General features: G+C 50.4%; 1 protein-coding gene and 1 long non-coding RNA gene across 3 annotated transcripts in view; one reads left to right on the forward strand and one right to left on the reverse strand.

Annotated features, from left to right (window-relative positions):
- Positions 1–26,279, forward strand: part of FGL1 (fibrinogen like 1) — a 340,864-nt gene extending 314,585 nt beyond the window's left edge. For both annotated transcript variants that reach the window (XM_078678112.1, XM_078678111.1), the window contains 2 exons: positions 21,428–21,615; positions 25,375–26,279. In XM_078678112.1, the coding sequence (XP_078534238.1) occupies positions 21,428–21,615; positions 25,375–25,534 (348 nt within the window). In that variant the 3' untranslated portion in view covers positions 25,535–26,279. The remainder of the gene's footprint in view (positions 1–21,427; positions 21,616–25,374) is intronic.
- LOC144821277 (uncharacterized) overlaps positions 1–27,975 on the reverse strand; it is a 386,922-nt gene that overhangs the window by 118,098 nt on the left and 240,849 nt on the right. The window lies entirely within an intron of this gene.

Here is a 27,975-nt window from a genome sequence, read left to right on the forward strand (position 1 = left end):
CCCCCGGGGGGCAGGCCTCCCGCTGGTAGGCCGCCCCCCCCCCAAAGCACTATTGGGGCCCACAGGGGGGAGGAGGGGAGGGGGGTTAAACAGCACCGACCAGAGACTCAAATTAGGTGTGACAAAGCCGCTTTCTTGGAAGCAGGTGCACCTTACACAATGGAAAAACCCTTGGCCTGTGCCCAACAAAACTAATCCTCACTAAATATATATTTTCCTAACAACCCCCCACCCCCTCCCCTAGAAGGGTTCCCCACAAACCAACAAGAAACAATTTGCAACCTTCAACTTGCCTCTCTACCTAGCTACATAACTTATTGTACTTAAACATTCCCCCTGATAATGAAACAGACCTCCTACAATTCCCCCATAACTTAGAAAAACCGCCACTCGAAAGGCGTGCTAACGACTTTCGACCCCCCCTTAGGACACCTGAACCTTCGGATACCTTCGCAGCCCTAGAGCCTTATCCAGAGCCTCCTTCAACTGCACAATATAAAGCTCCATCCCATACCTAGACAGGTGGATGCCGTCTTCTCTGAAAAAATACACCGCCGCATATCTAAGCTCTGGGTGCTCCATCCTTCCAAACCCCTCCTTTTCACAAAAAACCTTCATTTCTCTGTTAATTTTTCTCAGAGTTTTTATCAATGGCCGCCGGCCTTTCTGCCCCCCCCCAAACCCTCATGGCAACAAACTCCGACCAAATCACATGGCACCCAGCCCACCTAAGCCGTATCTCCAACAAGTCCCTCTTCATCTGCTTGACCAATGCCAGCCCTTTGCACAGTACCAAATTGTTAGAAATGGGATCCCTGGCTGGCCAGGGCTTGCGCCAAAGTCAGTCAGAGACCACCACTTCCACGTCAGGGCAAGAAAGTTACACGCCACGATAACCCCTGCTCACCCCCTTGGTAACGTAGCACGAGCAGTAAGGCTAAACTCGGAGGCAATGTGAGTTAAGTGTTTGCGCGCGCACCCAGCAACAACACCCAAGGCCCACCACAAAGGAAACTCCACACAAAGTTATGTATAAAAATAGCCTTTGTATTACACCAAAACACATTAGATAAAAACACACACTTTACAATGTGCCAACAGGCACGGGCAGAATTTACAGGGGATATGTACAAGACAGGGCCACCTGGACCACTGTCAGGAATCAGCACTTTTAGAACTAGAAATACTGTTAGAAATAGCACGTTGTAGATCATAGAAGAATATTCACTTTAGCACACAACCAGTAACTACTGGTAACCGGTAAATACCACCTACGCAACCCTAACCACCTTAGGAAAATGTCATGCAAGGAACTAGGACCTCACTAGCAACACCTGTACTAGGAGAAAACAACCACCTAAGTATCAGCATACATTTAGGGGTATAGGCACAGCAACATTACACATGATGCATAAACATTCAGAGGTGTAGGGAAGGAAAACACATGATGCATCAACAACACATTCAGAGGTGTAGGAACAAGGCACATGACTCATAAACAAAACATTCAGAGGTGCAGGAACAATTGCGCAGAAATCACATAGTCACCACCTGTGACTGTCCCTAGGCCAACTGGCCTCGCAGGGGCTAGGACGCCCTGTGTCCCAAAGTCAGGGGGGCCTAAACGTAGCGGCTGCCCACTAAGTGCTGGGCAGCTGTGTAGATACTGATAGGGCCAACGTGGGAGCCTCCCTGGCTCTACACAATTGACTGGGCCCTCAGGAGCCTCTCAGGCTCCAAGTAAACAAATGCCCCCACAAGTCTCTCTGGGCTCTGGAAAACAACTGGGGCACCTGAGCCCCTCGTGGGCTCTCAAAAACAATTGCCGCCTTGTGGGAGCCTCCAAGAGCCCCCAAGAGCCTCTCTGGGCTCGCACACAACTATGCCCCCTAGAGCCCTCGTGGGCTTTGCAGAACTGTGTGCCCGTCTGGTGGGAGTTCCCCCTCTGGGGACTCGGGAATGCCCAAAAACGCCGCCTGAGCCTCTCGGGCCCTCAACAACTCTGGCCTGCTCGTTGGAGTCCCACTCGGGGGACTCAGGATCTCCAAGCTGCCGCCTGGACCCTCGGGGCTAAGTAAAGGAAGGAGGCCCCACTAAGCAGGGGAGCGACCCGCTACCATCGGGGGCCGCTCCTCAACTGACTCGGTGCCCCTGCTTCAAGATGCCCACACTCACCGGGCCTCTTGTCTCGCGGCGGTTCTGCTTCTTCCCCGCAGCTGCTTCTCTCTGGGGCTGCGGCCGGTCTCTTCTTTCGGTGCGGGGCTCTCCCCTCCTCACGGGAGCCCCGCGAGCGCCGGCAGCCTTCCTCCTTCTAGCAGTACTTCCCAGAGCGGGGTAGGCTCCCGCCTGGGCTTCCGGATGTGGTGTTGCCCTGCCCCCGGCCTGCCTGACTTCCGGCCGGGCGGGGGTGGTGATTCCGGGCTTTCACACGGTGTGAGCTCCCGTCCAGGGAGCGGCAATTTCTCGGGGCAATGCCGGGTGGGCACTGGCTGTGAAAGATAAAGCACCCCCAGGCGCTAACAGAAAATAAAGCGCTCTCAGGCGCTAGCAGCAAATAAAGCGCTCCCAAGCGCTGTAGGGGATAAGGAAAGCGCTCCCACGTGCTACAACAGCAAACAAAGCGCTTCCAGGCACTAGAAGCAAAGTAAAGCGCTATTAAGCGCTGGGGGCCAAAATAAAGCGCTCCCAGGCGCTAGTTGGCTCAAAAGACAGCAAAAGTCCTCCAGTAGGTGGGGCGGGGGGCTAGGCTGGGCCCAGAGCCAGCTCACAGGGTCCTCCTAGGCAGGGAGGCAATCCCCAGTGGCGGTCTTCCTGGCACCCAGCAGCAGCAGCAGCCCCCCTCAGATAGGATCCTGGAAGAGAACAGTTTGTAAGGGGACACAGCCCCTTTTTATACACAGTATTCCTTTGTCTTTGCTCAGGGTGAGGGGAAAAACCAGTCGCAGCTGGTTTGTGAGCACTCTTGATGTGCTCAGCCCCTCACTCTATTCACTGGCAGGGCTAGGGTCGTTAGACGCACCACAGGGGGCGGAGCCAGCATTGTGTGGGGAAAGCCCAGCCCTATTCAGGACCCAGGTGCACCACTCCCTCACATCACACATGCTAATCTCAACACTCACCACCGGGCAGACCCAGCATGACTCATGGAGCCTGGCACCCCAGCCAGCTCCAGCCAATCACACGCCAGCACCTTTACAGCACACGCACAGCCATGTCTAGAAGTGGCACTTCCACACTAGACACATACACGCCGCATACATCATTGCGCAGCATTCAATAACACGAGTCCGCACATACTAGACTCGAGCCTGCACACCCCACGCATCAGGAACTACCAGGGAAACATACATTTCCCATGCATTCCTATGGGAGGGCAGGCCTATCTCACACACGCACTCAGAGTGCGCACGCACTTTCCAATGGGACACAGTGAAAGTGCGCAGAAACCAAAAATCACCATCACCAGGTCACCATTAAAAGCAAAATGTTTAGGGGTAAACCTGCCAGAAGGGCCAAGTCCAACACAACCCCTTCCAGCCAAAACGCAGGGGAGACCAATCACCACCGTGATGGACTTCCCTGCTTGGGGCGATAGAACACGGACGCGGGCCCGCAACTGCAGGGACACCCTCTGGTTCTACGCCACAGTGAACCCATGGGGTTCCTTCTAACACCACTGTCGGGACCAACTGGGCTACCCCACTGGTACTCCCAAGCTGTCCGCGGCCAGGACCAGGCCCTGGGCCACCCAGGTGCCACTGGTCCTTGCCTATTCGCAGAGCGGGGGGTATTAACCCCTGGCACATAGTAGCCATTCTCCACTCTTCCTGTCTGCAAGACAGGACTAGACTGCCACTGGTTCTCCAGCCTAGGGTCTACACCCTTAGGCGGACCAGGAGTCTCAGGGAAGGCTCTCCTCCCCCTACCTCTTCTCCTAGGGTTCCTCCTCCTCCGGCGAGGGGTACACCTAGAACACCATTCCAACCCAGGGTTTAACCCCTCAGGTTGCACCGGGGTCAGAGGTGGGCTCTCCCACCCTCTGCATCCCCTTCCAGAGGTCTGCACTCTCCCAACTGGAGAGGTTCCTCTGGAAGAAGAACCGGTCAGGACACTGGTTACAGTCGTCCTTCCCTCCAGGTCTGGCGGATCCTGATCCTGAACCTGGCCTTCCAACCTTTGGTGGAATAATTGCCTGGCCCTCCAGGACTTCTGGGGATTCACACACCATCCCCCTGAGGCTAACAAATGACACATATGTTGTGTGACTGTCTGTCTGGCGCAGATCTCCCGTCCCCTGTCCACCAGACAGTGCGTGAAGATCCCCCAGAACAGAAGTGGTATCACCATGGTCACTACACGGGATCCTAGCCCAACTGGGTAGTCCCTGACCCACTGGTTCTTCCACTGGGGAACTCATCCCCCATTCACTCCTCACGCTTGACTCCTGTACCCTCCCTACCGGAGCGGCACTGCCAGACTCTAGAACCACAGGAGCTCTGGTTACATACGGTCCAGGTCCTCTACTCCTCTACTCACTAGGAGATCCTCCTCAAATGGAGTAATAGGACAGCCTAGGTCCCCAACCTGGTGTTCCCTAAAGAAACCATCCAAGTCCCGAGGGTCCCCAGGGCTTCGTGCCTCTGGGGACCCTCGGTCACCCACTTACTACTGCTCCACTGAGCCAGGCAGTAAGCCCCTACACCCTCCTCGCTATCCTGGGACCTAGCTGGGCTACACTGAGCCTCTTCCACCACGCTGGGCTGGAAGATACCTGAACTACTACTTTTGGAATCACTCCCTAATGACTCTAGAGAACCTCTAGCACTTTCCCAGCGCTCTGCTTCCTCTGCAAGGAGCTCTGGATCAGTAAACCCACATTCCAACAGGTGTTGGCGCAACCCTGGTGAACAACAACTGAGCAGGTGCTCTTTGACAATCATTCCGAACAATACGTCAAAATCATCTTCCGTGTGAACCTGTACCCAATCAAACAGTGCTCCATGACATTCATCCTCAAACTCCTCCCAAGACTGGTGAGACAGGTTCTTACTGTCCCTGAACTTCAACCTTAACTCCTCCTAGAAATGGGATCCCTGGCTGGCCAGGGCTTGAGCCAAAGTCAGTCAGAGACCACCACTTCCACGTCAGGGCAAGGGAGTTACACGCCAAGATAACCCCTGCTCACCCCCTTGGTAAGGTAGCACGAGCAGTAAGGCTAAACTCGGAGGCAATGTGAGTTAAGTGCCTGCACGCGCACCCAGCAACAACACCCAAGACCCACCACAAAGGAAACTCCACACAAAGTTATGTATAAAAATAGCCTTTGAATTACACCAAAATACATTCGATAAAAACACATACTTTACAATGTGCCAACAGGCACAGGCAGAATTTACAGGGGATATGTACAAGACAGGGCCACCTGGACCACTGTCAGAAATCAGCACTTTTAGAACTAGAAATACTGTTAGAAATAGCACGTTGTAGATCATAGAAGAATAATCACTTTAGCACACAACCAGTAACTACTGGTAACCGGTAAGTACCACATACGCAACCCTAACCACCTTAGGAAAATGTCACGCAGGGAACTAGGACCTCACTAGCAACACCTGTAGTAGGAGAAAAACAACCACCTAAGTATCACCGTACATTTAGGGGTATAGGCATAGGAACATTACACATGATGCATAAACATTCAGAGGTGTAGGGAAGGAAAACACATGATGCATCAACAACACATTCAGAGGTGTAGGAACAAGGCACATGACGCATAAACAACACATTCAGAGGTGCAGGAACAATTGCGCAGAAATCACATTAGTCACCACCTGTGACTGTCCCTAGGCCAACTGGCCTCGCAGGGGCTAGGACGCCCTGTGTCCCAAAGTCAGGGGGGGCCTAAGCGTAGCGGCTGCCCACTAAGTGAAAAGTAAAGTCCACATTTGTAAAGCGCACAATCACCCGTAAGGGTCTCTAGGCGCTGGGGGCCGTCGGGAAGATTAAGCGAGCTATTGCCCAGAGTCACATGGTGCTGGGCTGACCTGCCGCCGGGGCCGGGGATCAAACCGTGGTCCCCAGATTCCAGCGTCAGTCGCCCTGGCCGCGGCGCCACACCTCTTCCCTGAGTGCTGGGCAGCTGTGTAGCTACTGATGAGGCCAACGCGGGAGCCTCCCAGGCTCTGCACAATTGACTGGGCCCTCAGGAGCCTCTCAGGCTCCAAGTAAACAAATGCCCCCACAAGCCTCTCTGGGCTCTGGAAAACACCTGGGGCACCTGAGCCCCTCGTGGGCTCTCAAAAACAATTGCCGCCTTGTGGGAGCCTCTCTGGGCTTGGGACGAAAATGCGGCCCCCAAGAGCCTCTCTGGGCTCGCACACAACTATGCCCCCTAGAGCCCTCGTGGGCTTTGCAGAACTGTGTGCCCGTCTGGTGGGAGTCCCCCCTCTGGGGACTCGGGAATGCCCCAAAACACCGCCTGAGCCTCTCGGGCCCTCAACAACTTTGGGCTGCTCGTTGGAGTCCCACTCGGGGGACTCAGGGTCTCCAAGCTGCCGCCTGGACCCTCGGGGCTAAGTAAAGGAAGGAGGCCCCACTAAGCAGGGGAGCGACCCGCTACCATCCGGGGCCGCTCCTCAACTGACTCGGTGCCCCTGCTTCAAGACGCCCACACTCACCGGGCCTCTTGTCTCGCGGCGGTTCTGCTTCTTCCCCGGAGCTGCTTCTCTCTGGGGCCGCGACCGGTCTCTTCTTTCGGTGCGGGTCTCTCCTCTCCTCACGGGAGCCCCGCGAGCGCCGGCAGCCTTCCTCCTTCTAGCAGTACTTCCCAGAGCGGGGTTGGCTCCCACCTGGGCTTCTGGATGTCACGCTGCCCCGCCCCCGGCCTGCCTGACTTCCGGACGGGCAGCGGTGGTGATTCCGGGCTTTCATACGGGGTGAGCTCCCGTCCAGGGAGCGGCAATTTCTCGGGGCAATGCCGGGTGGGCACCCGCTGTGAAAGATAAAGCGCCCCCAGGCGCTAGCAGTAAATAAAGCGCTCCCAAGCCCTGTAGGGGATAAGGAAAGCGCTCCCACGCGCTACAACAGCAAACAAAGCGCTTCCAATCGCTAGAAGCAAAGTAAAGCGCTATTAAGCGCTGGGGGCCAAAATAAAGCGCTCCCAGGCGCTAGTTGGCTCAAAAGACAGCAAAAGTCCTCCAGTAGGTGGGGGGGGGGTGGCAAGGCTGGGCCCAGAGCCAGCTCACAGGGTCCTCCTAGGCAGGGAGGCAATCCCCAGTGGCGGTCCTCCTGGCGCCCAGCAGCAGCCCCCCTCAGATAGGATCCTGGAAGAGAACAGTTTGTAAGGGGACACAGCCCCTTTTATACACAGTATTCCTTTGTCTTTGCTCAGGGTGAGGGGAAAAACCAGTCGCAGCTGGTTTGTGAGCACTCTTGATGTGCTCAGCCCCTCACTCTATTCACTGGCAGGGCTAGGGTCGTTAGACGCACCACAGGGGGCGGAGCCAGCATTGTGTGGGCAAAGCCCAGCCCTATTCAGGACCCAGGTGCACCACTCCCTCACATCACACATGCTAATCTCAACACTCACCACCGGGCAGACCCATCATGACTCATGGAGCCAGGCACCCCAGCCAGCTCCAGCCAATCACACGCCAGCACCTTTACAGCACACGCACAGCCATGTCTAGAAGTGGCCCTTCCACACTAGACACATACACGCCGCATACATCATTGCGCAGCATTCAATCACACGAGTCCGCACATACCAGACTCGAGCCTGCAAACCCTACACATCAGGAACTACCAGGGACACATACATTCCCCATGCATTCCTATGGGAGGGCAGGCCTATCTCACACACGCACTCAGAGTGCGCACGCACTTTCCTCTGGGACACAGTGAAAGTGCGCAGAAACCAAAAATCACCATCACCAGGTGACCATTAAAAGCAAAAAGTTTAGGGGTGAACCTGCCAGAAGTGCCAAGTCCAACACAACCCCCTTCCAGCCAAAACGCAGGGGAGACCAATCACCACCGTGATGGACTTCCCTGCTTGGGGCGATAGAACACGGACTCGGGCCCGCAACTGCAGGGACACCCTCCGGTTCTACGCCACTGTGAACCCATGGGTTTCCTTCTAACACCACTGTCAGGACCAACTGGGCTACCCCACTTGTACTCCCAAGCTGTCCGCGGCCAGGACCAGGCCCTGGGCCACCCAGGTGCCACTGGTCCTTGCCTATTCGCAGAGCGGGGGGTAATAACCCCTGGCACATAGTAGCCATTCTCCACTCTTCCTGTCTGTAAGACAGGACTAGACTGCCACTGGTTCTCCAGCCTAGGGTCTACACCCTTAGGCGGACCAGGAGTCTCAGGGAAGGCTCTCCTCCCCCTACCTCTTCTCCTAGGGTTCCTCCACCTCCGGCGAAGGGTACACCTAGAACACCATTCCAACCCAGGGTTTAACCCCTCAGGTTGCACCGGGGTCAGAGGTGGGCTCTCCCACCCTCTGCACCCCCTTCCAGAGGTCTGCACTCTCCCAACTGGAGAGGTTCCTCTGGAAGAAGAACCGGTCAGGACACTGGTTACAGTCGTCCTTCCATCCAGGTCAGGCGAATCCTGAACCTGGCCTTCCAACCTCTGGTCTAGAACCTTTGTTGGAATAATTGCCTGGCCCTCCAGGACTTCTGGGGATTCACACACCATCCCCCTGAGGCTAACAAATGACACATATGTTGTGTGACTGTCTGTCTGGCGCAGATTTCCCGTCCCCTGTCCACCTGACAGTACGTGAAGATCCCCCAGAACAGAAGTGGTGTCACCATGGTCACTACACGGGATCCTAGCCCAACTGGGTAGTCCCTGACCCACTGGTTCTTCCACTGGGGAACTCATCCCACAATCACTCCTCACCCTGGACTCCTGTACCCTCCCTACCGGAGTGGCACTGCCAGACTCTAGAACCACAGGAGCTCTGGTTACATACGCTCCAGGTCCTCTACTCACTAGGAGATCCTCCTCGAATGGAGTAATAGGACAGCCTAGGTCCCCAACCTGGTGTTCCCTACAGAAACCATCCAAGTCCTGAGGCAGGGCTTCGTGCGTCTGGGGACCCTCGGTCACCCACTTACTCCTGCTCCACTGAGCCAGGCAGTAAGCCCCTACACCCTCCTCGCTATCCTGGGACCTAGCTGGGCTACACTGAGCCTCTTCCACCACGCTGGGCTGGAAGATACCTGAACCACTACTTTTGTAATCACTCCCTAATGACTCTAGAGAACCTCTAGCACTTTCCCAGCGCTCTGCTTCCTCTGCAAGGAGCTCTGGATCAGTAAACCCACATTCCAACAGGTGTTGGCGCAACCCTGGTGAACAACAACTGAGCAGGTGCTCTTTGACAATCATTCCGAACAATACGTCAAAATCATCTTCCGTGTGAACCTGTACCCAATCAAACAGTGCTCCATGACATTCATCCTCAAACTCCTCCCAAGACTGGTGAGACAGTTTCTTACTGTCCCTGAACTTCAACCTTAACTCCTCCTCTTGGGAAACAGGTTCCATACTTGGGGAACTAGGAATGGGACTGCTCGCATTGGACTCTCTATAGCTGCCACCACTGGACTCAACCCGCCCTGGGGAGTCCAGAAAATTAAAACTGTGCGCAGGGGATAGTCTACCCTCCAGAGCTAACTTCTCTCTGGTGAAGGCCCTCTCAGCCTCCTCTATCCTCTCCTGCGCTAAGACCCTCTCAGTCTCTAGCTTTTGTTGCTCAAGGGCCAACGTCCTAAGACTCAACTTATGAGGCCATAATGCCATTTTCTCCTCTAAGGCTAACTTCCTATCCTCCTCTGGGGACAGGGAAGGGGATGAGGTGCTGCCCCAGCTACTGGACCCAGCAAGGGACTCCCTATCTCTGGGGTCTTCTCTATCTGCTGGTGCCCATTCACTGTCATCTTCTCCCTCCTCAATGCGCTCAAGATCCCATTGACCCTTTTGCCATAGGATCAGGCTGCTCCTAAGTTCGGACGGGGTGTCTGACTCACCCACCTCTATGTCTCTCTCACCACAGAACCTGACCAGCTCTAACATACTGTACCTAAACAGATCAGAGAAGTCAAAAGTAGGCTCCATTTTGGCCGACGTTCTAGAGAAAAGATTACACAGGGAATCTAGGGGTCTGAGCTTAACACAGGAGTACACAATTCACAAAGGTATTCAGCAAGTTCCCGTTCCCAGAAAACTCACCCTCACTTGTCCAGTGCAATACACCATTCATCCACACACAACCCCCCCCCCTCGGACTGGTAAGGCAGTTTCTACCACCCCTGATTCCTCAACCTGACCACACGTGACACAGGTACCAACTCTGGGCGCAGGGCAGGGAACAAATGTACTGGATACAATTACACAATGATACCTTCAGGAGAAGAAATATGGAACTTCAAAAAAACAATAATCCCCAAAATGTGGTCATCTAAAATGCAGAGTTTTGTAGTGCGGCCAGTAGCCACTGCGGTGCAACGCAAACACAAATCCGGATCCTTTCGCTGCCGCCAATGTTAGAAATGGGATCCCTGGCTGGCCAGGGCTTGCGCCAAAGTCAGTCAGAGACCACCACTTCCACGTCAGGGCAAGGGAGTTACACGCCAAGATAACGCCTGCTCACCCCCTTGGTAACGTAGCACGAGCAGTAAGGCTAAACTCGGAGGCAATGTGAGTTAAGTGTTTGCGCGCGCACCAAGCAACAACACCTAAGGCCCACCACAATGGAAACTCCACAAAAAGTTATGTATAAAAAAAAGCCTTTGTATTACACCAAAACACATTAGATAAAAACACACACTTTACAATGTGCCAACAGGCATGGGCAGAATTTACAGGGGATATGTACAAGACAGGGTCACCTGGACCACTGTCAGTAATCAGCACTTTTAGAACTAGAAATACTGTTAGAAATAGCACATTGTAGATCATAGAAGAATAATCACTTTAGCACACAACCAGTAACTACTGGTAACCGGTAAGTACCACCTACGCAACCCTAACCACCATGGGAAAATGTCACGCAGGGAACTAGGACCTCACTAGCAACACCTGTACTAGGAGAAAAACAACCACCTAAGTATCACCGTACATTTAGGGGTATAGGCATAGGAACATTACACATGATGCATAAACATTCAGAGGTGTAGGGAAGGAAAACACATGATGCATCAACAACACATTCAGAGGTGTAGGAACAAGGCACATGATGCATAAACAACACATTCAGAGGTGCAGGAACAATTGCTCAAAAATCACATTAGTCACCACCTGTGACTGTCCCAAGTCCAACTGGCCTCGCAGGGGCTAGGACGCCCTGTGTCCCAAAGTCAGGGGGGGCCTAAATGTAGCAGCGGCCCACTAAGTGCTGGGCAGCTGTGTAGATACTGATGGGGCCAGCGTGTGAGCCTCACAGGCTCTGCACAATTGACTGGGCCCTCAGGAGCCTCTCAGGCTCCAAGTAAACACATGCCCCCACAAGCCTCTCTGGGCTCTGGAAAACAACTGGGGCACCTGAGCCCCTCGTGGGCTCTCAAAACCAATTGCCGCCTTGTGGGAGCCTCTCTGGGCTCAGGACGAAAATGCGGCCCCCAAGAGCCTCTCTGGGCTCGCACACAACTATGCCCCCTAGAGCCCTCGTGGTCTTTGCAGAACTGTGTGCCCGTCTGGTGGGAGTCCCCCCTCTGGGGACTCGGGAATGCCCAAAAACGCTGCCTGAGCCTCTCGGGCCCTCAACAACTCTGGCCTGCTCGTTGGAGTCCCACTCGGGGGACTCAGGATCTCCAAGCTGCCGCCTGGACCCTCGGGGCTAAGTAAAGGAAGGAGGCCCCACTAAGCAGGGGAGCAACCCGCTACCATCTGGGGCCGCTCCTCAACTGACTCGATGCCCCTGCTTCATGACGCCCACACTCACCGGGCCTCTTGTCTCACGGCGGTTCTGCTTCTTCCCCGGAGCTGCTTCTCTCTGGGGCTGCGGCCGGTCTCTTCTTTCGGTGCGGGGCTCTCCTCTCCTCACGGGAGCCCCGCGAGCGCCGGCAGCCTTCCTCCTACTAGCAGTACTTCCCAGAGCGGGGTAGGCTCCCGCCTGGGCTTCCGGATGTCGCGTTGCCCCGCCCCCGGCCTGCCTGACTTCCGGCCGGGCGGCGATGGTGATTCTGGGCTTTCACACGAGGTGAGCTCCCGTCCAGGGAGCGGCAATTACTCGGGGCAATGCCGGGTGGGCACCGGCTGTGAAAGATAAAGCGCCCCCAGGCGCTAACAGAAAATAAAGCGCACTCAGGCGCTAGCAGCAAATAAAGCACTCCCAAGCACTGTAGGGGATAAGGAAAGCGCTCCCACGTGCTACAACAGCATTCAGCGTTTGACTCTGTGAGTGGTCTACACGCTAACCGCAGGCTCCCTGACCCTCGGCTGGGACGCCTACTTGGATTTACTACATTCTCGGACCATGTAATTCTCCAGGTCCCTGGCTGCCGAAATACTAAATATCCCCGATCGGTTTGTGACGCCTACTCAAAACCCCAGAAGACTCAGTCCCTGGGCGGTCAGACGAACCTCGCCGGATCCTTCGGATCAGGGCTGAGACTTCACCCGCTCACAGCACCCGAAACGAGACAACCTCGTCCTGACGATGGTCCACGTTGGTTAAGGACCGAAACGTCGTCGACTCCACAGTGCAAACTATAGGCGCATCTTGTTGTGACTCCATTTAAATTGCGAATTGTGCAATATAAAGTCACTGATTATGTGTCACATTTTGAGCTACTCACTAAATATTTCACTTCGCTCACCATGCGCCGTCCATCGCTGTTCACTTTCTCACTTGCGTTGCCACACATCACTTGTACATATTGAGCACCAAGTTTTTTCGGTTGTCATTTAAATTATCTTATTGTGTGCTGTACATAACTATTCCTATATGAATTTTTCCTGCCTTGTTTGAATACCAAAATACAAAAAAAATATTTTTGACTTTAAATCATTTGAATAAATGTCTCCTTTTTCTGATTCATGTAATGCCTTGTGCATGCAATATAAATTGCCTTTTCATTCATACCTTGTGGGATATTGTCTTACCTTTAAAACAGCAAACAAAGCGCTTTCAGGCGCTAGAAGCAAAGTAAAGCGCTATTAAGCGCTGCGGGACAAAATAAAGCGCTCCCTGGCGCTAGTTGGCTCAAAAGACAGCAAAAGTCCTCCAGTAGGTGGGGGGGCAAGGCTGGGCCCAGAGCCAGCTCACAGGGTCCTCCTAGGCAGGGAGGCAATCCCCAGTGGCAGTCCACCTGGCACCCAGCAGCAGCAGCAGCCCCCCTCAGATAGGATCCTTGAAGAGAACAGTTTGTAAGGGGACACAGCCCCTTTTTATACACAGTATTCCTTTGTCTTTGCTCAGTGTGAGGGGAAAAACCAGTCGCAGCTGGTTTGTGAGCACTCTTGATGTGCTCAGCCCCTCACTCTATTCACTGGCAGGGCTAGGGTCGTTAGACGCACCACGGGGGGCGGAGCCAGCATTGTGTGGGGAAAGCCCAGCCCTATTCAAGACCCAGGTGCACCACTCCCTCATATCACACATGCTAATCTCAACACTCACCACCGGGCAGACCCATCATGACTCATGGAGCCTGGCACCCAGCCAGCTCCAGCCAATCACACGCCAGCACCTTTACAGCACACGCACAGCCATGTCTAGAAGTGGCACTTCCACACTAGACACATACACGCCGCATACATCATTGCGCAGCATTCAATCACACGAGTCCGCACATACCAGACCCGAGTCTGCACACCCCACGCATCAGGAACTACCAGGGACACATACATTCCCCATGCATTCCTATGGGAGGGCAGGCCTATCTCACACACGCACTCAGAGTGCGCACACACTTTCCACTGGGACACAGTGAAAGTGCGCAGAAACCAAAAATCACCATCACAAGGTCACCATTAAAAGCAAAAGGTTTAGGGGTGAACCTGCCAGAAGGGCCAAGTCCAACACAAATCATTCTCTCCCAAGTGTATTACTACTACGTCAGGACACACACCCCCTCTTACCACTGTATTCAAAACTGGCAACAACTCATGCCAACTCATGCCCCCTTTTCCCTGCCATTGACAACGAAACAGCCTTTCATCCAATTCCAGGTTCAGACTTCGGTGCTTTTCCCACTCTGCCCTCTCAGCTCGCTTTATAAACGAGTGTCCTACAATGTATATTTTCAGCGCCGCCGCAGCTGGCCCCGCCACTGCACCTGAAAAGACACACATGTAACAACCCCCACCCCCTCCCCTAAAATGTTTCCCACAAACCAACAAGAAACAATTTGCAACCTTCAACTTGCCTCTCTACCTAGCTACATAACTTATTGTACTTCCCCCCCGATAGTGAAACAGACCTCCTACAATTCCCCCATAACTTAGAAAAACCGCCCCAAATTGTCTTAGCATCACACCAGCACCTGTTCCAGCGACACGACAAGAACCCTACATACACTAAGCACCCCCAATGCACCAGCTCCCAAGAAAATGCCTCTAAAAAAAACCCATCTCACCAAACCCTTCCCTCGAACATACCCCCAAGAAAAAACTGCCCCCCAAAAAACCTGGCCAACAAACCCCTAACCACAACAGGGAGGGAGGGAGGGAAATAAAATTGCTCGCGCTGGCAACGTCCCCACCGGCTGCCGTGTCACTACCACCGAAATGGTGACTAGTGGCTTAAAATGGCTGGCCTTATACCTCCCAGGCCAACCCCAGTCCAAAAAGAGCCCAACCCCAGCCCAAAGCCACATGCCAGCCCACGTACGGTGCTGATCACTAATCCCCCCCTCCCCCGGCCCCAAACCCCCCGGGGGGGGCAGGCCTCCCGCTGGTCGGCTGCCCCCCCAAATCCCTTTGGGGGCCCACAGGGGGGGGGGGGAACAGCACCGACCAGAGACTCAAATTAGGTGTGACAAAGGCCGCTTTATTGGAAGCAGGTGCACCTTACACAATGGAAAAACCCTTGGCCTGTGCCCAACAAAACTAATCCTCACTAAATATATATTTTCCTAACAACCCCCCACCCCCTCCCCTAAAATGGTTCCCCACAAACCAACAAGAAACAATTTGCAACCTTCAACTTGCCTCTCTACCTAGCTACATAACTTATTGTACTTAAACATTCCCCCCCTGATAATGAAACAGACCTCCTACAATTCCCCCATAACTTAGACAAACCGCCACTCGAAAGGCGTGTCCCTTTTTCCCATGCCCAGCCCTTCAGAAGGCGCGTCCCTAATTCCCCCGTCAACGGCGCGTAACCCCACCACAACTTCCCCATGAAGACCACCGCCGACAACTTGCCCGCAATCGTCACCCTCGACAGCCCTCTATCCATCAAACTCAACATGAACTGCACCACCTGTTCCTCCCGCCCCCACCGGTCTCCCTGTCTTACCGCTCCAAACCGCTGAAACTCCTCCCATGCCTGCTCATATGCCTTCCAAGTGGATGCTGCCACCGAGGCTCTCACCAGCTGAACGACCCGGAGTCTCCCACCAACCACAATTCCTCCGGAACCGGCGTCTTGTGCACCTCCGCCTCCGTGGCTAGCCCATGGAACCTCTGCTACTGCGAACGAGACAAAGCATCCGCAATGTCATTGTCCACTCCCGGCACATGTTGAGCCTGAAACAAGATATAATGCTTCAAACAACGCAGCACGAAAACTCTCATCAATTTCAACACCTCCGTGTCGCTGGCCGACTGCCTATTGACCACCTGCACCACAGACATATTGTCTACCCGGAACAACACTCGCTTGTGAGCCAACTCCTTTGCCCACACCGTAACCGCCACCACCAGAGAAAACAATTCCAGGAAGGCGATGCGCCGCCCCCCACCCTGCCAAAGTTGCGGCCACTGTTCCGCGCACCATCTCCATGCCCAGTAAAGCCCAAAGCCACCAACCCCCGCTGCATCCGACGACAGCGTGACATCCCATACTGAATAGTCGGGCGGCGCCATGTACACACCATTGAAGCGCCCCAAAAAGGCCTGCCACATGTGCAAATCCTCCTTCGTCCTCGCGGACTACCGCAGATGATGATGCAGCAGCGTGAAACCGGAGAGCGCCAAACCCAATCGAAGGCAGAAAGTTTGGGCCGCCCTCACTACCCGACACGCAAAATTCACATGCCCCAACAACACCGGCACCTCCAGTACCGTCACCTTCCGCTTGTCCAACATGCCGCCCACCAAAGCCAACATTGCCGTCCGTTTGTCCTCTGGCAGGCGTGCTTCCATGGCCACTGAGTTGAGCTCTATACCAAGGAATGACAACACCGTACTGGAACCGTGCGTCTTCTCTGGCGCCAGGGGCATACCCAGATAACGCATGAGGTGCGTGAAACCGTCCAGCTGCCGCTGGCAGTCCGTCGAACCCGGCCGTCCCACCAAGAAGAAGTCGTCCAGATAGTGTGTCATCGTCTCAGAGCCTGTGCACCAGGAAAAAGCCCACTGCAAAAAGGAACTGAAACGCTCAAACAGCGCACACGAGGTGGAGCAACCCATGGGCAGTGCCTTATCCACAAAAATGCCCCCGTCAAACTGGATTCCCAGCAACTGGTGATCCTCCAGATGAACCGGAAGCAGCCTGAAAGCCGACTTAACATCGCAATTTGCCATGAGGGCGCCTGCTCCCACAGCCGCTACGATTGTCCGCGCCACATCCACGGACGAGTATGACACCGACGTGAGCTCCGCCGAAATATAGTCGTTCACCGACGTCCCCTCCGGCCACGACAAATGCTGTATCAAGCAACACTGTCCGGGCTCCTTCTTGGGCACATAGGGGAAATAATCAGCCCTGGCAGGGGCGGCGCAGGGAAAGGGCCCACCATCCGGCCCTCGCTCACCTCCTTAAACAATTTCTCCCGCACAACTCCCTTGAGCACATTGACTGACTTCAAATATTCCGCCCATCTGGTGATCCGCGGACCCTCGTACCCGAGCCTGAAACCCTCCCGAAAACCCCGTCGCAACGTGGCAGCATCCTCCGCCCACGGATAAGACGCCAAAAGAGGCTCGATACGGTCCAATCTAACCGGCGTACAAGCCTTTGCCCAAAGCCCCTGCCCCTCCTTTTCCGCCCCCCCAGCCCCCTGCCGGTGCCCCAGCCGCTACGGGCTGCTGCCCCTGTGTGCTCCCCCTGACCCCCCAGCATCGCACCACTGGGTGTCTCTTTCCCCATTTGGAGCACTCGTGCCTCAAACGGCACCATTGTCTCGCGCATGTGCCCTTATTGAAATCCCAACATGACCCAACTGTGGCCTGTGGAGCGCCGTCTCCATGCCCCACCCCTCCTCGGGTATGACGGGCCGTAAAGGGGGTGACGCCAGCGCAAACCGCTGGCTGTATAAATCGTCCTGCCAAACTTTGCCCCGCCCATGGTCTGGTGATACAAGTCCTAGTCAAGTTCACCCCACCGTGCTTCCGGGTCTGACGCCATCCTCACCCGGAACTCTTCGTCGTAATGTAACCAAGCGTAACCCCCTTACGTGGCTTGCGCTCTCCTGATCACATTCATGTATTTGAAAAGAACTATAGCCCTTTCCGGATACTTCTCACTGTACACGCTGGCATAGATCAAAAAAGCGGCTGACCAGTTGTCGATAGTCAGGGGAACTTTGGGGCGCCTAGCCAGCTTCTGCTCCTCCTCCTTTGACCCTTCCTTCGCCGTGAGCTCTCTGTGCAGGAGCTTCAAAATCTCAACATACTCCCCCTTCCATATCTTCTCCTTCGTAGCCAGCTACAGGTGTGCACCCAGTCGTTTTGCCACACCCATTATGGGAAGCTTACGCACCGGTACCTCACAACTCTTCTTGCTCCCCTTGTCTTCGACGGTGGCCCCGCTCACCTTCGCAACCCCTGCAGCATTGACTCCACCTCCCGCCCCCAGCCCCTCCACCATCCGCTGCCAATGCCCCGTCCGGGCCCACCCCTATATCCTTCACATACCGCCCTTGTCGCGGGCGCACCCCCGAATCCCCCTCATGAGCATCCGTACCCACCGACACCTGCCCAGCACGTGGCCCGCCCAAACCACTCCCCGCTCCACCACCATCCTTACCTGGCGTCAAGCCGGCGTCCTCAGGGGATCCCACCGCCTAACCAGTGGAGCCGGGGGGGCCGTCACTCTCGGCGCTTCCTGCCATGGGCGAGCCTGCAAAACACTAACAACATAGTCACTCCGCTCCCCCCACCCCCTCCCCCTCCCGAATTTCCCCTTCCTCCGCAGAATCCTCCTCATAGTCCAGTTGCACCCTGTCCCCTTGCCCAGCCCTGGGCCCATCCTTCCACTCTGGCACCCGGCCGCCCCCTAGGGGCTCCAGCCGACTCAACCCGCCTTCTCTCTGCATGCCCGCATCATGTCCCCCATATCCAAACTCTCTCTCCTCTCCACCACAACATATGAGTCCGCAGTCACATCCACCTCCTCAGGCCTCCATTCCCGCCCCCAAGCGGCCGTCTCGACCCTTCGGGGTGGGGCTGGCGGGGACCTACCGCCCCGCCTCCCAGCACGCTCCTGTGATTGGTCCCTCTGTGGAGTGCGACCTCCCGTACAAGGCAGAGCCAGCCCATCCCCTCGGTGGAGTGGAGCCGCATGCTGCTCTCCCGAGCAGCTATCCCAGCGTTCCTGCCAAGAAATAGAGGTGGAGTCCAGCATTCCGGGAAAAAACGTCCCCCGTCCCCCTCGCGCCCCCGTACATCCCCCATCCCCCCGGCACGGCCCTATCCGCGGAATGGCCCCCCTCCATGCCGGCTGCACCCCCCACCTTTCCCCCGCTCCCCCCGACCCCGACCAACCCGCACGCTCCACCTCCCCCCGGAAACCCCCCACTCCCCCACCCCTCACTCACTGGGTTCCCCCCACACCGACCCTCCCCCACACCGACCCTCCCCCACACCCCTCCCCACCAGGAGCACCCACCCGCCCTTTCCCCCCGGAACCCTCTCTCGAAAATGCCCCACCCCCCTTCCCTCCCCCCAACCCTCCCTCTGGCCCCCACCCGTCCGGCCTCCCACCCTACCCCATCTCCCCTCGCACCCACCCCAGGGACGGGGACCTACTGGGCCCCACCATGCTTCCATCCCCCTCAGAGGACACACTCTCCCCCATGCCTGAAGCCCCCACCCCCCCAGCCATCCCCCCCTTCCACCTCCGAATGCTCTATGAGTAAAGGTGATGCGCCCCCCCCTTGCCCCCAACCCGAGCCCCCGCTCCCTTCACCCCCAGATTCCCCCCCACAGCCCCAGGAGACTTCCACCCCGCCCCCAAGCCCCTCGCGTCCCCCCGCCATATCCCATCAGCCCCCTCGGCCCCCGCCCACCCCCTCGTGGAACTCTAAAGCACAACACTCTTCGCCCCTGCCCCCTTTCCTCTCCCACAGGAACGCACAGCAACGCAGTGGCGCCGCTTTTCGTCTCCCGTCCCCCGCCCTCCCCCACCCGCCTCCTAAGGATTAAGTCATGTTTCGTAACAAACTGTTGATAACTTTAAGAGCTTACTCTGAATAACTTTGCAGACGTAGAGAACTGTTTTTTGTATATTTATCTGATCCTAATTTACATGAGAAAATGGAAACGATCATCTTCAAATAAAGACTTTTCAAATATTCACAATGCACATATTGCATTATGGTAGTGGTGGATATCAAGGTAAGGGACTCATTGGTATCAATGTGGTTTATGTGGTTCTGATGAATGTTTGTTATATTATAGCTTGTAAAGACTACCTTAAATGTATATCACAACACCAGAGAGTGTGTTCTCACAAATAAGAAGGGAGATCCTTTGTTATAGAAGAGAGTTTGCTTATGACAAGGGTTACCATAGCAATAATTAATTTGTGTTTTCTTATGTTCCAATTTGCAGGAACATAGTGTTCCACTTCCAAAGAGAGAGTCTAAATCACTGAGATATTTGTATGGTACATAATTTTCATAGAAAGCAATAGTGAACTCAGTAAAGTGATTAGGTACTAAAGATATTAATCTTGTCTTTAGATGTCCACCATAAACCATAGAGTCAACGTGGTGACATCTTGAGTCTCTTTTTCTCTTTTATGCAATTTTCCTTTCCTTTGGTCCAAGTTTAACCAACATACTGTTACTGTGTACTTGATTGTGGATGTTGAGAAGTGCAGAAACAATCATCACCTCATGGTTAGTGCTTTCTGCCATTTGCCACTGTAAGAATAGCAACATGCTGAAACTTCAGATTCGGAGTCTCAAATTCCAGCTACAAGTAGGATGTTCTTTTGATAGAAAAGTTAGAAATATTGGGATATATACTTTTGCACAGATTTCTTTCCTCCACGAGGTGACTATCAAGCCGAAGCAAAACAGGCCATGAAAGATACTCATTGCACCAGATTTGTTTTGCCATGATTGATATGAATTTCTTCTTCTTAGTGGCGCTTCTGAGACTGTCTCATGAGGTTCTCTGCTTTAGTCTGTAACAACTGGGTATTTGGAGTAGGCTCTATCCTACCTTACGCAATGTCTTATTGAAAAGCTTGAGGGTAATCAGCTTCTTCCGTTTTAAGCCATCCTTCACACCTCTCCTGTGTGAGGTCACGCATGGGTTGTCACTTAATCCCATGACTTTTAATGTCTGCATCATTCCTTTTTCTGTATTAATAAAGTCTTTTGGAACACTTTGAAATCTCAAGCTGATGACACCCAAATTATTGTGCTGATCAAAAAGCACTTTAGTCAGGTTCAATCCAGATTTCAAGTGTGTATGATGGATTGGCCTCTTGGATGAGTACTAACCAACTTAAAATGAATGGCACACCTCCTTCATTCTGGACTTCTGACTGGTGGTGGCCAACGGAGTTGGGGTAATTCTCCTATACCTTCAACTTCTGTACACTATTAAGGCTCATTTTTGGCTGTGATCTTTCATCTACTAATCAAGTTAATACAGTTACTTCTACATGTTTCCGGACAGTGCAAACTGAGACCTATTGCGGGCTTACAAAGAATTTACAGCCCACACATTCATTATCACCGGTGGGCTTTATTGTAACTCTTAATTGCTTACTTTTTATTTGATGGCTTTCCTTGTCCCATCTTGTCTATCTTGTATTTGTACCTCACCTGGAGCATAGCCTCTTTACCATCCTTTTGATTGGTTGATATGTATTATTCCACTGTTCACTTTTAGGGAACTATTTTTTTTTAATTTTTGTTTGCAAACTATATTAGAGTGCATGTGATTTCCAGTTCTCTCCTTAAAGGGCTTCTTCCCATGTCAAACAGTTTTGCTGAAATGTGAATCAATTGTAATACCTCTGCAGTACTTTAAACATTTAAATGTTTGCTCGCCTTCCCCTTAGAGCTCATACCAGATGACTTTTGGCGACTACTCTGGAACAGCCGGAGATTCTCTTGCAGGCAGCTTTAACCCAGAGATGGAATGGTGGGCCAGCCACAAGGGGATGAAATTCAGTACAAAGGACAAGGATAACGACAACTATGAAGGAAACTGTGCTGAAGAGGAGAACAGCGGCTGGTGGTTTAACAGGTTATTTGCGTTTGTACCCTTTTCCTGGTTTAAGACACTGTCACCCTTGTTGTCATTTTTCTTGGACAGCCATTGCTTAGTTCCCTTGCTGTGTTAATCAACCACAATCAAAAAACGGGGGGAGGTAGGGATTAAGGTTAGATTCCCCCTCCTTAATGAATGCAGTTTCACAATATCCGGAATACCGGAATTAGAAACCTAACCATAGGAAGAACAGGGATTCCACTGAACGTGTGTGAAAAACCCTCTTTCCAGAAAGAAAACATATTTTCTAGAGTCCCCTCATACACAGGGTTACTTACCCCTAGGTGGCATGCTTCATCATTGGGGTCCTCTCAATCAGCTGTGGATTGAGGTGTGTTGCGACTTGCGAGCTACATAGGAGCACTTAGTTTTAGGAAAATATGTGTGGTGCAGTGATGTGGAGTGGGAAAAATAGGCTGAACATACCTAGCTAGTGAGCTAATATTGTATTCCTGCTCGGAATGTTTTAAAATCAGGGGTTAATAATAGGGAAAGACTTAACTGTAATGAGTATGGTGTCCTTAGTACTGGGTCGACATGTTTCAAAGCTCTTCTTCAGGACCACATGAAGGCCAGCCCTGGGCTTACAACTCCAAAAGAATCCTGTGAATAGGAAACAATGGGGTGCACACATAATGTGTGTTCACCTGATACTTAATACATACAGGTGTACACTGACCCGCTGTATCTGTAGGAAATAAAGCAAAAAGAAAATTAAAGAAGCGCCTACCAGCCAAGCTATTCACAAGCTTCTTCACTTGCTTCTGAGGTGTCTGGCACAGTCCAGTGAATTCCAAAACCATAGATGGGAGTCCACCAAAAGAACTTACATTTTGTGTGGCCTGAGTTTTAATTGCTGACATTTATTCAAGCATTAACTGATAACATTCATGAGGTACAAGGTTATCCCCTGCATAGTTGTAGAGAGTGAAACCCAAAACAACTATTCCAATGTCACTTTTAGAAGAAGGTATCCATTAAAAACAAATTATAACAATACAGCAGAGCCATGTGGTACACCACATCTCAAAGGCAAAATCATAGTGAAATGGTGGCATCAATACTACAGAAAAAAAATATTTACATTTTGAAGTCAAGCATTGTGCTCTTATAAAGTGCCTATCAAAATGAAGTGATTAACTGTATCAAACATGGCCTAGAGTCTAAACGGATAAGATCAATAATGATGCCCTGAAACTTTCCGAGGTTATCCAGAATTGCCACCTCTAGCAATCGCATTTTCATACAATAGCAAGCAATAACAGCACAACTGGCATATATCTTCAAGTAATTTATGTTTGACTTCGTATTTGAAGAAATTTAGAATCAGCAAGATCAAGAGTAAACCATTATGATTTATTTTAAAAGACTGGATGATTTTAACTACCTTTAGATGCCTACATTTTCTCACTCTACCAGTTTCTTAATCGGTTCCTCAGGGCAATTTACAGGTAATTACAGTACAAATTATATGTCTATTAATGATGCAACTCAAAATCCTCATTGAGACTATAAGGTGTGTGATTATAAGATGTTTTTTAACCAAAGTGATTTCTAGATTATCTTGGTCTATTTATTATGTTTTTGCTCAATAGAAAAACTAGTTATGATAAAGTAACTAGTTTCAAGAAGGCAACTCAAGCCAAAAATATTTTCTTTTGTTTTAGATATTTATTTTTAAAATAAATAATGGTAATATTTTCTAACAATTGAGTCATACTCACTCTTTTTTGTATCCTTACGTAAGTGCTGGGCTAAAGCACTACCAAATTTACCTATCTCGATTTTAATATTTTCTGCACCATAGTGACTTGTTGATTGTTACTCCTTGGGTTGTATGTGTAATTGTACAATTGTCAACTTTAAAATTGACAAATTTGAAGTTGCTAAAGAATCAATTGTCTGTCAAATCCAGTTAATGCAATTTTCCAGAAGCTGTCCCCTTATTTTAAGGTTTAGCAGATGAAAAGGAGAATGTGTTAAAAGATCTAAAACTGTTTTCCACGTGCAAATTCAAAACGTCTTATGGCAAATCACACGTTTAGTATGTAAAGCTATATTTATCCAAAGGGCACTGCTAAATGATCAGATGGCAATAAAGGAATGATGCTTTTCACTAACATCAGGCATTCTTTTGAAAATTATCTCATCAAGATTGTGTCCTCTATACTGGGAAGGCCCTTATAACAATTTTCCAAAGCTTAGAAAAGACAAGGGGGCATATTATCAAGGGGGTTTATCTCCGCTTTTTTGGCTTTAAAAGCCAAGAAAGCAGAGATAAAATTATCTCCCTATTACCTAGCTGTCGCTAACACCAGTTAGCGACAGCTAGTAGGAGATAGCGACCATCTTGGGCCCCACTTTGCATGTCAGTGATATTTGTCACTAATGACATGCAAAGTGGGCGTGCCAAGATGTTAGCGACTGGAAACAGTCGCTAACATCGCTATCTCCTATTACCAACTTTTGGAGATATTCGCGCTAAGCGCGAATATCTCCAAAAACTAACACCTGCCCTGAGCAGTTCTTAGCCATGTTATCCAATGGGAGGTGGATAACATGGCTAAGAGCATTAGCTCGGTAATGCATGAATATCGCTGACTTTTCAGCGATATTCATGCATTGCGGCCTTTTTTTATCGCGTTTGCGATAAACCTTGATAATAGCAAGGTTTATCTGCGATAATTTCTGACGATGCTTAGCGTTAAAAAATTCGTTGCTAAGCATTGTTAGCGATAAATATTGCTTAACGTTGATAATATGCCCCAAGGTATTTAAGAGATGTTTGAATGATGTATATTTGTTACAGTAACTCAAATATTGACAGCCAATAAAATCAGATGATTTAGCTAATTTCCTTAGAAGATTGAATAAAGAATCAAATTAGGGAAGGTTTTTGCTAGGTCTGGAAAACGATAGATTAACAGCTAAAAGAAGGTATGTACTGGGGAAAAGATTTTGCACAAGAGACATTGGCCACCTACAATAGCATTATAAAGTAGGAATGCTACAAACTGATGACTACATATAATCAACTGGTATTCATTTTTGAATTGTCTGTCAATCTCTGCAATCTTTCAACACTAGTGATTAATTAGATGGGCATATTACATCTTGTCTTTGTATTCCAAGCTTCTGTTTGTTCACTACACATCTAAGTGCTCATCAATAAAGTTTAATATATCATAGTTATGTTTAATCACCAACCCTGTGTGGGTTATTTGACATCAGTAGAAGCAAGAGGTCAGTGGTCACTTTGTTTCCTTTGTTGACCTTTACGTCTTGAGGTAGACATGAAGATTATATATGACTGTCTTGTGAATTTGTATAACAGAATTCTCAGGAACGCAAAATAAAGTATGATATCGGGAGCTAGAGAAATTGAGAGAGGCCCAAGCAGTGGTTTTGGGCTTTCACAAACCATGTTCCAATAGGACAAGTAAGAGCGTACTCCAGACATCGCAGCTCAGAAACATGGAGCGACCATGACCTTTCCTTGTTTCCGTAGTGTGCGGTCAGTGACTCACATGCCAACTCACATGTGGATTTATCAAGTGCTGTAGGCAGTGTAATTTCATCAAAAGGGATTCCGTTCTGGGTCTCTTCACAAGAAGGATCTTTGGAATTAATGAATTGTATTAAAAAAATAGAAACCAGTTAAGAATTCTTGTTACATTTAAATCATGGTGTTGACACTTGACTGACTTTATGTATTTCCAACTATTATTCCACCAGGTGCCATGCTGTCAACCTGAACGGCTTCTACTACAATGGCCCGTACACAGCGAAGACCGACAATGGGATTGTTTGGTATACTTGGCATGGCTGGTGGTACTCCTTAAAATCTGTCACCATGAAGGTCAGACCTTCCACGTTCGAGCCAAGTGCAGTCTGATTCGATCCGTCACATTACCCCACTCTTTTATATTTGTGTATGTTCTCATAATTCTGCTGCAATCAGCCAACCGTGCCATTTTTTGGTGGGGTGCCTGGCGTTTCTCCACTTAAATGGGGATTTATACAGCTTAAGAAGGAAACAGCCCTGTAGCCTATTACACTGTTTAGCTTAGCTTATTTACTAGAATTCTTTAACACTAAAGCTGCCAAACCCACCCTCAGCTGACTATCAAACAACGATGGTATTTTGATATTGTGTTTTCGCAGACCAGTGACCGTTCCAATCACTATTGTGCAGTTGACTGTTTAGAAGTGCATATAAAGGGTATCCCTCTTGTGCAAGTTATGGGTTCATTAAGACTTGTGCAGGTACGGTAGGAATGTGAAATATCAGCATATTTGACCAATCCTATAATTACTGCAGATTTACTGGCGTGCTCATTTACTACCGGCAATACAGTACAGAAATGTAGTAAAATATGCTGTCATGTTATTGCTTCATGTCTTTTACCCCTGAATATTTTGTAGGAATCCTTATGAAAAATTATTGTCAGAGTCTCTCTTCAGAGCATAGGTGTACTGCGCCTTTGATTTTGGCATTACCAATTATTCACCCACCAACTAAACAATTAATTGCATTACTGAAGCATGAATGTGCTTATTGCTAACATCACAGTCCTTGCAAACATGTGGGGAATAAATGTTCAAGGTTATATAATAAAATTAAACAAACGGAGCAAGAACATTTTGCATTATTTGTATTGCTGCTTGACAAGGAATAGAGCAAAACTGATTTGCTTCAAACACATTTTTTGCACCGCAGCAAAGACCAGATCAAATGAATTATGCACTATTGTTGCTGAGTTTACCTTATAGGACATGGAGCACATACACGTGTTGAACATTTCAAATGTGGCCTATGGAACTAAGGTTATGAAAAACTCAAGTAGTTCCATTTGTGGATAGAGATTCGGCAAAAATATTAATGAAAAACTCTTTTCCTTTTCTAAAAATATTTTCACATATATTAAAAAATGTAAGACCTAAGATGCTTGATATATGTTTTTTTGCAACAGTTTCACAAACTGGTATTTTTTATCGCCCTGAGCATGAGCAGGATCCGTTTGCTCCGTTCCCTCTTACACAAACATCAGGGGAGAGGTGGCATGAATTAGTTGTGCTTTGTGCGCCAGTATTAAGCTTACACAATGCGGCCCTCGCTCAAAGGCAGTCAGTCAGCCTCCCTCTCCATCGCATTAGAAAAGGTAATATTGGAAAGGGGATACATTAGTTTCCATTCCGTGGGGGACAGGGAAGGCATCAGATAACATTCAGTGCAATGATGCAGTTTCCAGTAGCATAAGGTTTCAAGATGACTCATTGTCACCAAGGATACAATGCTCCAGTCCCTGCCTTTCTTTATTTTTAACTAAGTTTATTCAGGTGTATCCGCTCAACTGAAGTGAGTTAAGAATACAACCACTATTTACCAGGTGAGTAAAAGCAAAACCCAAAAATGGAGCACCCTGTACTTGGATCCATGGTGTCATGAGGTAACTTATATTTGCCTTAGGTTACCTATCAATTTATGGCTGAGGATCAAATTAGGTAATTTTGCTTTTTTGAGTTTTTAATTTGTTTACAACATAGATCTAAGAAAAAAAATAATTACATAATTAATATTGTGGGGCTTGATTCACAACTTTGAACGAACTTAGATGTGCAGCATTTACATGGCATGAATTGTAGGCCTATGGCACATATTTAATGATGGGACTTTGCCTTCTTAAATGGACATACGCACTCCTAAAATTTCTCAAGCTTAGCATGATTTTATAAGTGAGTACTTATGCCAATAGGGGACGTTTGAAGACATTTCAGGGTTTTAACACCTGCACAAGTTTGCAAATATTCAAAAATTCGCAACTTTGTGGGTATTCACACACATTTTGTAGGTAGTTTCCCACCTTGAGACGATCTAAGATTTGCTCTTGTCAGGGGTATGGTAAATGTGTTTTTCAGAGAAGAAAACCTCACAATTGGTGGAGATTTAGAACACAGGGCTTCTTCAAAGAGTAAAATATTTCCGGCACTGTGAAATAAAAAAGTTAAAATATGCAAATACAACTGTTACAGTTATGCATGTTGAAGTATGGACGTGCTACATTTCCAGTCGAGTAAATGTTTACATTTGTTCTTACTTCAGGGCAGTTGACTCACTTTCAGCTTTCCAAGCTCAAAGGGGGCTTGCTAGTAGACGTATGTGACATAGGAAAACGCTGGTCCAGTTACTAATAATTAGTCGCCTGGACTATTGCAATGCAATGCGCATGGCTGCCAATGATACCCTCCTGACCAAACTCCAAGTGGTACAAAATAAGGCGGCCCAGCTAGTCTGTAACCTACCAGAAGGCTACTCTTCACCCCTATTCTCAGGAT

The sequence above is a fragment of the Lissotriton helveticus genome, chromosome 2_2 (genome assembly GCF_964261635.1).
Source record: "Lissotriton helveticus chromosome 2_2, aLisHel1.1, whole genome shotgun sequence".
Classification (NCBI taxonomy): domain Eukaryota; kingdom Metazoa; phylum Chordata; class Amphibia; order Caudata; family Salamandridae; genus Lissotriton; species Lissotriton helveticus.